The sequence below is a fragment of the Tribolium madens genome, unplaced genomic scaffold (genome assembly GCF_015345945.1).
Source record: "Tribolium madens isolate multiple individuals breed KSU strain unplaced genomic scaffold, Tmad_KSU_1.1 Scaffold_1;HRSCAF=32;Tcas5.2_LG8, whole genome shotgun sequence".
Taxonomy (NCBI): domain Eukaryota; kingdom Metazoa; phylum Arthropoda; class Insecta; order Coleoptera; family Tenebrionidae; genus Tribolium; species Tribolium madens.
In genome coordinates, this window is record NW_025400984.1 from 6,776,847 (window position 1) to 6,789,824 (window position 12,978).

General features: G+C 31.5%; 1 protein-coding gene across 1 annotated transcript in view; it reads right to left on the bottom strand.

Annotated features, from left to right (window-relative positions):
- Nucleotides 1-3,536: 3,536 nt before the first annotated feature.
- Nucleotides 3,537-12,978, bottom strand: part of LOC123003567 (protein amalgam-like) — a 49,666-nt gene continuing 40,224 nt past the window's right edge. Inside the window, exons 4-8 of the mRNA XM_044396384.1 lie at nucleotides 12,427-12,699; nucleotides 9,200-9,297; nucleotides 5,108-5,229; nucleotides 4,272-4,723; nucleotides 3,537-4,217 (exon numbers count right to left, since the gene is read on the bottom strand). Of these exons, the coding sequence (XP_044252319.1) occupies nucleotides 4,075-4,217; nucleotides 4,272-4,723; nucleotides 5,108-5,229; nucleotides 9,200-9,297; nucleotides 12,427-12,699 (1,088 nt within the window). The 3' untranslated portion in view covers nucleotides 3,537-4,074. The remainder of the gene's footprint in view (nucleotides 4,218-4,271; nucleotides 4,724-5,107; nucleotides 5,230-9,199; nucleotides 9,298-12,426; nucleotides 12,700-12,978) is intronic.

Consider the following 12,978-nt stretch of genomic DNA (forward strand, 5'->3'; position numbering starts at 1 on the left):
AATTGGAAAAGATCTTTATCTGTATTAAATATGTTAACAGTATATTAAGCATTAAGAACGGAAGGGATATTTTATCGATCGGAGACAATTGTTTGGAGGAGGAGCGAAGGGACGTCTCAACGTTTGTGATGCTTATGACATTTTTGCGCGATTGACTTTTGTTGATTTTTTTAATAAATTATCTATCTAACAGATTTACTTACCGTTTTAGAACGCCAAAAATACTTTGGCGACGACTTTGTATACTTACCGACGAGTTTGGATTAGTAACGAGTAACAAATTATAGTCTACTGTTTTGGAAACATACAATCAAATAGAACCCAATCGCGAAAAAATTATATTAAATTAATTATGTAAAATTTGACAAATAAGTTTGAGTAAACTGTGGTAGTAAATACAAATAACCTGTTTTTTTTTTAGTTTTTTCTTTATTTTAAATATTAAGTACTCATTTGAAGGTATTTATTTTAAAACTCGTACAATTTTTTGTTACTGTGTCCTACATTTCAAGCGTTACGCCGAATTGCAGCAAGAACCTTTTTATTTTATGACATATTTGACTTTAATATGATAATAGATGTAGCAAAACCAAGTTGTAAACAAGATAAGTCCCAGTGTCTCACATCGACAACAATAGTTATTGTTCAAAAGGGACAACCCTATTGTGAAGCAGGTTGATTTAGTTAACACTTCATAGCTTTGTTGCTTCCCTAAACTGTATTTCTTGAGATGTTTTATTTTCTGAGATGATATTTTTATAACTGTATTTTTTCTGAGATGTAGTTGAAAAATAGTGCATATTTTTAAATGCAATTTAAATTACATATGTAAACTCTGTTTAACGCGGAAATCTGTTTTAATTAATGCATAGATGTTGACACCTGTTAAGCCCTGATGCGCTTTAGCTATCCTGTAAGCGACACTTGACAAATGTAAAATGTTTTGTTCTAACAATTCACTGGATATATCGCACAAACATTTTGTTAAATAAAATAAAATTTAACGTAATTTACATACAGTGATTTTTTTATAGTTAAATTTATTAGATGGCTGAACTATAATACAGATTAATAGTTTCGACCACAACAAAGCAGATACGTACTTGTAGGTAGAATAAAAAAAAATAAAATTGCGACTACGGAAAGCCCTTTGAAGTCAGAAGCGACTAATAAACCAATCCTAGAAGAAAAAAAGGACATGTTTGAGTTTAATCAAAATTATCGATTTTGCCTTGACAAAATAACAAAAATAATTGATTTATGTAGTGCCGCATTACTTAAAAATCCGATTTTACTTGGTACGAGTATATTACTGCGTGCGTGTTTCTCTTGTTACACAATGTTTCATTTGCATTACACGCCATGATTAAATATTACTTTTTTATTGACTGTGTTAAAAATAAAAATAGTAGTTTATGATGAGTATAAATTTTAAAATCAAGGTATACTACTTTTTATATGTGGTGCTATAAAAATAAATCTAATTATTTTTACCGCTCAAGGTATAAAAACCGTAATGTGGTAATCATAAATTTCGAGAATATCAACAAGTCGTATAATTAAATACAGATTTTTTTGTAAAAGTAACAATATATCATAATGCAGATCCTTGTATGTTTATTTTTGTCATTAAGTCGAGTTGATTATTTAGAGACGGAAACGTGGTAACAACTTTGCTTTCAAGCGTTGGAATTACAGGAAGCAAACAATTTAGAGGAAGGCGCCGCTTTTAGATGCAGTTCCAAACAAAATTATTTCCATATAGGATTTACAAAACCGAATTTTTATAAACAATTTGCTTTTCCGTTGTTTCAGTACTTTTCAAAAGAAAAAAATCAAGTTCTTTCAAGTATGTTAATTGTGGCTTCATTTATCTTCCGTAAGACCGTATTTTAGTTAAACTCTCATTTGCAAAGTAAATTTTCCCTTAGAGAATTTATTTAGCTAAGATCTATACAAAGTGTATAAATATCGCTAGAGAATTTGCCATCAGTTCTTTTAGCCAAAACTTGGATTCTCGTCAGTATCTTCTAAATTTGTTTGTTTTATTATCAACTCGAAACCTTGCTCCCTTTTCCAGTTCGTCAAATCCTTTTAACACAAACAATCCACTCGCAAAAAGCAGTTCTCCGATTACGTCAAAGTCCGATTTACAATCCCATTTCGATTTATCCGCGAAATTTAACAAAGCGAAACGGTAGGATGAAATGAAGCACGTCATTAAAACACTTAAAGAGAGCTGAAGTGACGGAAGACGTTCGTGAAGAGAGCGTTTCCGGACTCCAACCGGTAAACGGATTGTTGGCGTTAGAAATAGCGATTTGTCTGGTGCTGATAATACGTGGCATCTGTGCCAACTCGGTCGAAATAGAGCCGTATTTCGCCACACAATTAAAGGACATTTGTTAAAGTCTAAACAATGGGTTTATCTCTAGTGCAAATAAAAACTGACTTGGGGGGATATTTATAAATGTGAACGTCATTACGGTTATCGCACGATCAGACGGATTTTTTCAACAAACATTGTGCAAACACGCTATTTAGGGCCACATGCGATCCCAACGAGAAGTCGAACTGTAATTCGAAAGGATTTATTCGGTGTGCCTGCCTCTGGATGACAGATTGTTGCGTTTCACTGTTCGATGAACAAATTGAAGATAAGGCGGACAACTTCCTGCGAACATATGGCGGGCCAACAAATTTTCAAATAAATCATTTTTATGCGATTCGCACTTTGAAAACTAAATAAATTTCGTTATTTTTGCTCATAAAAAAAGTGCATAATAAACATTAAAAAATATCTAAGCTTCGCTAGAATAATATATTATTGTATTAAGAGTAAAAGTGAGGCAAATAATTCAGCTGAGCCACATAAACTCACTTTTACTCCAAAAAACATATACTATTTTATCCGCAAACGTATTCAGGTCAAGAGTAAATAGCAAAACTATAATTTGTGTTGAGATTTTCAAAAGTTTATTAATTTAACTAGTAAAAGTAGTAGTGCAAAAGGTCGAATGGTGATGATCTATGTACTGCAGAAATTGCTGAATCAGCAAAATAAACAAAATTGGTAAATGTTATGGTAAAAGTAGAAAGCGTAGGCGAAAAATAAAATTGTTACTCAATGGCTAAGATGTAAAACTTTTACTTGTGACATTTAGTTCTAAAAGTAACTACTTTTGTGACGTTTGCGGATAAAGATAATTAGTACGTAAATTATAATTTAATAACAAATATTTGTATTGTTTTTATAAAACATGGGTAGTAGCACAAATACTAAAGTCGTCAACAAATTTTTTTTCTCTTTAACTTTTACTATTCCAATACTGAAACTAAAAAAATAATATAAATAATATATGTATGTATATAATAATTGGTAACTACTAATGTACGGAATAAAATTTGTTTTTGGCCAAGACTGAGAAAGAAACAAATACTTACTGTTGTATTGATAGTCTTCTGCATCTCCAATTCGAGTTAACTGATACCTACTTTTTAAGGTTTTAATAAAATGCTCTCGGTGTACTATTTAAGCTTTATTTACATATTATTTGACATCGTTATCATTGAAACAGTTATAGAACTAATACATCTTATTGCACTCTTATAAAAATAGTTCAGTCTTTATATACAATGACATTTACGTATATGTGCAAGCAAAAAAGCAGTGAAAAATTATGTAAAACCGAATTTACATTGACAATTGATTCCAACGAAAAACACTCGTAAACAACAATAGGGAAAAGACACCATGGAGAGTGATAACGATATAAAGTTAGTTCTATGATATACTAGTACACGTAGTGAACGACTGAACCCTCTCATTTGAAACAAAGTGTCTTTAAAAGCCTATAAATAATAAAATGTTTCGCTCTTCTATCTAAACGTGAATTACCTTAAGATGAACAAATTTAATATCTATACACTTAATAAGCAACATCGGAAAAAAATGTCACTTTTCACATGAAAAAACATAGTCGAGTTGTCAATTCTCACCTTTTATCCACAGTTATCACAATATTGTACGTGGTATCAACACTTTGGTTTAATTCACATCTTTTCAGTTTTGTTTTAAAAGAACTTCAACACTAACACAAGAATCACACTTGCTGAAGTGAACTGTTCACGAACGCCACTGCTGAAAGGGGCCATTCCTTGTTGGCTCACTCCGTAGACTGCCGGTTGGGCGGATGGTTCTACCATGTTTTCCATTTCTGGAACAAAATTATTTAAACAGTAGTTCGTAAAAATGAAAAAAATATATATACCGATTGATCTAGTTGTAAAGTGGAAAATAGGCGACAACTTGTTCCATCCATGCTGATTCTTTGCTTGAACTCTTGCTTCATAGGTAGTAGATGGCTGTAAAGACTTGATCAGGTAAAACATTCGTTGACGAGTGACCCCTGGATAAGGTGGAGGTAACGGAAATTGGAGGTTGACAACACCAGCACCAGGAAGAACAACACTGTTCCAGTCGTTGCGGTAAGTAAATTTAGTACTGTTGTACATTTCGGCATGGTGGCCGTGATGATGGTGGGGTTGCTGTCTATAAAACAGTCGGTATTCGGTGATGGCAGCATGGCTATTGACCGACCAAGACACGTTATATGAATCTTTTTCGGTGCTAAGAGGTGGCGAGTCAAAAACTGCCAATCCTGCAGTTCCAGTTAAAGTAAGTTGTCCGCGGCCTTTTCCATGCGAATTGCTTGCAACACAACTGAAATCAAACGGAAAAACTCTTATAATCTAAAAGAAGTTAATTATATCAGTGAAACAGACGGGAAACAAAGTTTTAATTTTTTCCATTGTTCGCGTTCGCTCAATCAGATAATTAGCGATCGATAACGAATTTCTTGATGTTTCATTAAAATGAAGATAAGAAGGTTAACGAACAATAAAGTAACACATATTTTTTAAATCAAGTTAAAATAAATTTAAATAAGATTATTAGATCCATTTGCATTGCAAATTCCGCGAAATAAAAACCGTCGCTAATGTTGCGTTAACTTGGCCCTCCACTAATCCACTTCAGCGACCTCGTACTTAAAGTATTAAATTATCAAAGTGCTCGAGTAGTTCAAGTCGGAAACTAGTTTCAAACCTGTAGTTTCCAAAGTCCGCCGAAGTGACGTTGCGAATAACGAGGGTGTATCTATTGCCTCTTGCGTGCGCTGCATGTTGTTCCGTGGTACCCAGTTGGGCCGTATCCTTAAACCAAAGCACCTGCAAAGAAAACATCTAACGTGAAAACTCAATTACGCTACGGGCGCACCGTTTGATTTACGTCCACTAGGTTCGACGTTAATTACCACAGAACATACCCAAGCGAAATTCGAATGCAACTGCAGCGCTGTTGAACGTACCAGTAAGAGCTTTTTATCTCGTTGAGAAAATCAACATCCGTTTGCATTCAAATTTAAAAACTGTAAGGAATCGGCTACATGGAAACACCAATATGAATTTTATTTATTTATAAAAATAAATATACAGTAAGCAGCAAAATTATGGAATAATCTTATTAAACTGAAACTATTTTGTTTTGGCAAAAATGCCGGAACAGATCAATTTTCTTTTTAAAAAACACAATTTTCAACTTGATTTGAGTAATGACATCATCGACATAGTTTAAATAGAAACCACTAATTTTTTAGCCAATTCGGAAAATATTTTAATTGTCAAAATGACAACACCAAAATATTAAAAATTACATGAAGTTTTCATAAAAAACACTTTCAAAAAGTAACAATATCAAAAAAAAAAACAAGAAATATTTTTTTGTTGTTTAATATCAAGTTGAATATTTTGTTATTACTCTTAAAAAAATGACCTGCTTGAGCATTTTCATCAAAACAAAATGTTTTCAGTTTTATTAAATATTCCATAATTTTGCTGCTGACTGTATATTATGTATATGCAAAATTTCATAAAAATAAATGTGCTCTTTTAGTTTATTTTGTTTAAACTAAGGTAACTCTAAACAAAGATATGTTTATTTTTAACCAAGTTATCCAGGCGCGTCCACGATTTTTATCACAAAACAAAAAAATATTTTGTTAACATTTCATTCGAATTTTACATAAATTTTATTTTAAAACATTTACTTTAACTACCTCAAAAAACCTTAAAATAAAAATCTAAATATTGATTTATTTACTTGTAGCTGAACATTTTTTTATGTTTATATTATTATATCCGATTTCCTTTAAAAATACAACAACAAAAAATGTAGGTATTGTGTTTTTAAAAATGTAGACTTTTTAATAATATAACTTCTGGAAACTCGGAGTACATCATTTAACAATACCAGCAATTCACTCAATTCCACTCTAAAAAATTAGCTTAAAAATTAGGGATAAAAACAAAATTGAGCAAACCACTCTTAAACTAATTTAAATCGATTGACTTGTTTTAAACCTTTTTGTTTGCAGCAAACGTGTAATTTTACCAGAAATGGCAAATATTGCGACGGATTTTGCGCCAGTTTACAATTTCAAATAATTAAAATTATTATATGCAAAAATGCAACTGCAGACAAACGTAAAATAAAATACTTTTAACTTTTAAGCAATTAAAAATAAACTGTTTTTAGGTAAAAATATGATATTAAATATGATATTAAATTTTATGTCATTAATTATTATAATTACTAGTTTGCTTTGTATTATTTTTAAATTATAATTTGGTAATTTGTCTAAATATATTCTCAATTATGCAGAAAACTTTTTCGAGAGTAAAAAAAAGTTTCTAAACTTAAATGGTATTTGTCCTCTATAAAAACAAAAAATTATTATTAAATTAAATCAAATTAAGTCAGTTAGAAATTCTGATACTACAAAAAAGTTATTTCTAGATTCAGAAATCGGCTGTTTCTAAAATAATAATACTATACCTACGCCTACGTCAGCCTACAAAAACAGTGTTTTAAAATTTCTGGTAGTTTCCGGGAAACACAATTTAGCCAGCTTCCACAGTAACAATATTTCATACTTACAACTTATTTCATTTGTAAACAAGCCAATTTTGAGAAAATATTCACTAATATAGCATCCCGACTTACAAAATAAATCTTTTAAATATTTCGGTGAAGTCAACTTTAATATTACGTAATTTGATTGTTCCTTACAGATACGATTCTCTTTGACTTCTTTCCTTTTATATGTAATAGCATTTTACTGAAATTTATTCTGCTGAATTGGCAAACTCAATGAAGACAACGCTATTGTTGGCTTTGATAAATGCAACCATATAAGTACACTACTTTGATGGATGAGTGGTATTAACTTTAAGAAAAATAAGAAAGTAAAAACGGATGTGCGATAATCGACTTTACCAAATTGGAAGGAACAATTTTCTAAAGTGCTCGTGAGTGAAGATTATAATTTATAAAGGTTTATTGCATATATGTATTTTTTACTAAAAAAATCAATTAGCAAAACATAATTTAATACAAAAGTTGCAAGAACACTTCGTATTCGTAGAGAACATAAATTTTAAACTTTAAGATATTGCTTTGAACAGAAAAGAAAAATTTTAACTCGTTAAAGAGAAAATTTCCAATCGATTACATAGGTGTTAAAAATTAACGAGATATCAACTAAACATTTATTCATTTTTGATATAACTTCCTCATGTATACATCTTGTCTTTCACATAATGGCTTCAAATGCGATGAGAGAGAAAAAGTCAAAACTGTTATATGCTTTGAAAAGAAATATTGACACGTCCTGAATAACTCAAAAACAAGTTTAAGCATCGATATTTCCACAACGCATAAAATATTTCCACGAAAATACAATTTTCCCAAGTAACTCCCACATTGAAAAAATTCTCCACACAAGAAAATTATTCTTGTTCATAATAACTCCATTATTTGATGGTCTTAAATGAAGGTTTCAGCATTAATTTCCAGCCACCGCAAACATCGCTTTATCCGAGTTTTGAACTGTTTTACATCCTCCCGACTAGCATCAATGTGGCTGAATAAAATAAATCTCTTCATGCAAAAGGAAGCTTTCCATATTTTGCAAACGAATCATCTGATATGATCTAAAAACTGACATGATCCGTATCTTGCATAAAAAATGTTATATCAAAGTGAAATTTTGAATCAAATTTATCACTTTACAACCAACCATACCGTGAAAATTATACGCGAGCGTCTTATTAGCACAAATTAATTTAATGAGGAAGCGGCAATTACAACTTAATGCTAAAGCTTGACGGCATCAAACGGCTCGCTGATTAGCTTCTCGTTGGGTTTTTGTGCCAAAAAGTAAAATGTAAATACAAAGCAAACGAGAAAAATATGATCAAATGGTAACAATTGAAACGAGAGGAAAACAAGTGATTTTCAAGCGAGTCTATAAAAATTTTATGAAGTTTTTTATACAGTAAACAAACTAAGAATTTTATTCATATATTTACTGGCCTGCTATTGTTATTTCGCAACTTTTCGGCATATCAAGCAAAATGTGAGAAGGCGAAGTATCAAAAACAGTAAAAAATATTTATTCCACAATAAAAATCATAAAATAAGATAGAGTAAATCGTCTTGTTCTTGAAATGTTTCTTTATTTTTATCTCTCAGAAGTGAAATAATAATAAAAACTTTTTAAGATTTGTTAAACACAAACGCAATAAATTCTCAAATACCTTTTGTTAAAATAAAATTGTAATTATTATTCTTAATCAAAGGGGCAGTTACGTAAAAAATCCATTACCCTTAACGACCGCTATTCGGCCAATCGATTCATTAAGACATCCCACGAGACATTTCAATTCCCTTAAGTTGTTACGTTCGAAGTTCTTGAGAGCAAACTGCAGTTATACAATATTGCCTGGAATATTTCAATTAATCCTGATGACCTCATAAAAACTAACTGTGTAAGTTTAATTGGAGAACTCGCTCTAAGCTACGATTACTATAATTTTTAATTTGAATTTTTTGGAATTAAAGCTTCATATTTTGATAGCGCTGCAATTAAAAATATTATTTTTGTAATACTCGGTTCTTCGTTAAAAGCACTCTAATGAAAACAGGTCACGTTGTCTTTGTGTTTACTTTTCTCCCAGTTCCGTCTTCAGAAAAAGCGCTGATATCGTGGGATTAAAAATTCAGTTCTAGTTCTCGAAAAGTAAAGCACGTAAAATGCAATAACATCGGCGTTAACACTAAATATTTGAAATAAGTTACCTGTGGAGCTGGTTCTGCATGAACTATACACACCAACTGTGCTTCAAGTCCAATTCCCGTGTGTACAGTCGCTCTTTCAGTTTCCACTTCCGGTCCGTCTGTAAGAGAAGAGTATCAACAGTAAAAACATGCCAAGGTTGAAACAATCTGTTCAAATTGAGACTTTTTCATCATTGTTGTCAAATGTAACACAATTTAGTTATGCAAACATAAATTGAATTTTATTTCAAATTGTATGCGACCTTCTCTTGCAACATTTTCACTAACATGAAATGAGAAGAGTGGAGAGATATTTTTGAGCGGTGGTGAGTGAATTGAAAATGTAAGAAATGTGCGCTTTCCAATATTTCCACATTTTACATTCTAAAAATCTATTATTTTGAAAACAACGCTTCTAAAATGTTAAGAAAGCTAAATGTTGGCTTATTGTTTCAGCCACTTATTTTCATAGAAAGCAATTAAATTATATTTGCCGGTCCTGTTTGCTAATCCAGTTAGCGCGTAAGTTTTTGGTAGAGTTTGTTCAACTAACACGCGGATTAGTCGACGACAGAGAAAACTTTGTCATTGCTAATCTAAGCAGCGTTAAGACATGTAATGCTCTAACGCATAGCGAGCAACCTAAAACCGCGTGATTTACAATACCTTGTTCTACTCCTAGGTGTAAGCTCTTAAAGTGCGAGGTCCCCGAACCTTAATAAAGCGAAATGAGGTTCAAGAACCTCCACTGTTTAACAGTATTTTCTTTCGAAACATTCCAAATGTTCAAACTGTTTCATTCGAAAGCTTTGATAATTTCGTTTTTTCACTTAATGCTTCCTAGTAATAATATAATTTTGGTGGATGCGCCGGGAAAACGCAAAGCTGTGTTTACGGTTAAACGTAATAGGATGAAAATAGAAAAATCCAGAAAGTATTGATCCCGTATATAAAGTTTCTATTTTCGAGCTGAACTAACAATGCTTCCAGTTAGCAAGGGAATTTCGTCACGTCGCAACGTCTCGTACACCTTATCCAACTTTATGACGGATTTGAATCCTACACACGATTATCTCTGAAACAAGTATTGCTTGTCTTGTATTACAAGACTTGAATTTCGAGCAATAATTTAACTTTGAATCGTAATCAAGCTCGGATTTTAAAATAAAAGAAATGGCGAACAAAAAATAAGTGATTTAAATAATTGCATTTAACAAATATCAAAGCAAAAGTTGTACTGCTATTTGTACTTGTTTCAAAGTTTGCTACAATCTTGTGTAACGCAATTTTATTTTGTGTGAGTTGGAAGTAAATTTCATATTAAATTACCGAGGAACTCCAAATGTTAAACAATATCAAAAAGCTTGATATTGCAAAGAAAAAAACATGTTGAATGTTGTTTTGAATTACTGTTTTTATTACTTTGTTTTAGTTTTTTCTGAAAACATAAAGCGAAACACGCAATAAAAATCTGTTACTTTTTTATTTTGTTTTACAAATTTGTATAAAATACAATTACTTTACTAAAAAAATTCACGTTTGTTTATACTCTACAAAGCAGTAAATAATTCAAACTTTTATTGAGACCATCAAATTGAACTAAATGTATAATTATTATGACACAAGTTTTATGAACCACTAGACTATTTTATGTCGTAATAAATTTAATATTAGAACACCTGACTTTTATTTCAACAATGTAACATTAAAATTTGAAGGAAAACATATCTAAATTTTGTAAATAAATGTACATGCACTACATAATTGTAACATGAGTCTTGTCGGATAAATGTGGTAAAGTTGAAAAATGTTTAAAGAGTTCTTTGAGAGATATCTTAAAAACCAAGGAAATGCTAGAAGAGTTTCCTCTTTGACAAACTTTCTTAATATAAGTATACAACTTGGCGCATTTTACATAAATAAACAGCTTAAAAGGTTCTCATGCTTCAAAAAATATTTTCAAAGACAGGCGGTTCTTTTTGAATATCACGCTAGTTTGAGATTTGTAAAAATTTTGTTTTTTTTAAAGACGTAATCAAGTTACCAATTTTTGTCTCACCTCTTGTAATATTAATAAAACTTTGGCAATAGTACCAATGATAATGATTTCATCTTGTACATTCAAAGTTTCAAAGTGGTCTTACGCAAAACTCAATTTATGCCAAAAGCAAACTCTGGTTGTCTAAAAGTTTATATAACTAAATTTAACACCTGTAACCGGACTTAAAATTAACTCGTGTTTATTCATAAGACCCTCATCAAGTTTGTTTTACAGTAGGATTTCACAATTAGTCTAGTACTAAAAACAATATCAAATTCGATTCACTCGCACAACTACGTATTTTTATAACTTGTCAAACACTAAGCAATATTTCTAATATGTAATTTTTTATACCTACCTAAAATTAAAGTAAAATTAACGCTAACCGTTACTTTTTTAATTAAAAACTTACAACTGTCTTTTTTGCAGTACCCGCCTTTCTATTGGCATTTTCTGCTAACGTTAGCTTTTTTGGCACTTTACACTTAGTTTTTCTTGCAGTTTAAAAATCTTCAGTTCTATTTTAATTACTTCTAGAATGTTATTATTCCATCACACGCCTATTGTAAAAAAACTTGAATTTTTAGTAAAAGTCGTTTGTGCATTATAAAGACAAACTTCCATAAAAAGAATCAACTGTAATATAGTAACACCCAATTGACAACGTACCATTTCTTAACGACCACCCACTTATTGATCATTATTAGATTTGTACAGTCTAGAAGAAACTTTTTTGATAAAAAATACGCTTTAGGAAATACGATAGGATTTTCGCTCGTACACTAATAACAGTAATAACAATATCATATTTGCTGTTTCATTATTTATTCAGTAACAAACTGAATTGTAAAAAACGTTGTTTTCACATTCGGGGTATATCGCAACCAATCAGTTAGGGATTGCAACTGATAACTGTATAATTAAAATTTAAAAAAGTATAAAATGTAAAACAAATATTGCACATACTAAACTTGTGTGTCAGTAACAATGGTGAGAATGGCGCGTGATTGACCGGTTTTTAACCGGAAGTGTAATTTTTGCAGTGTCCAGTGTCACAAATCCAATATTCTGTCACAATAGCTTTAACACGTAATTTTTTGAGTAACGAAACGATAGTGTTATTCTGTCCAGAGAAATAAACGAGGTCGCATTTTTATCTCAATAGGCCAGTCTCATCTTTTTACAACAAAACACCGGCTATACTTACATAAAACGTTAAGGGTGATATGACGTGTGTCAGGTTGGCCGACGCCGTTATCAGCCGAGCATTGATATTGGCCTGCGGAATGGCGGTCCGCGCGCTGAATTACGAGAGATAAACCGGAAACCGAACGTTCGCCGCTTGGCAAAACGTTGTTCTTTCTAGTCCAGGCGACGGTTGGCACGGGATTGCCTGATGCTCGACACTCCATTTTCACTGTAGCACCCTGGAGGACTTCCAGTGGACCGGTGTGGGAAACGTAATGGATTCGGGGAGGCACTGAAAAAGAAAATGTGATTCATAAACAGCTGCAAAAACATATAGGACGAGGATTATTTCGGGTTCGTTTGCCGGAAAGGAAATGTTATTTTTTCTCAGATTTAATTAAAAAAATTAAGATATATTAGGCAACGAAGTGTGGTATCTGACTTGAAATAACACAATAATAAAGCTATTTCTACTGTTTTAGGTTTGACAACTATATTTCCACAAAGCAAATGGAGGTTGAGTTGCTCATGTATTATGTATATCTTTGCTACAACTAAAACCAAAACAAAG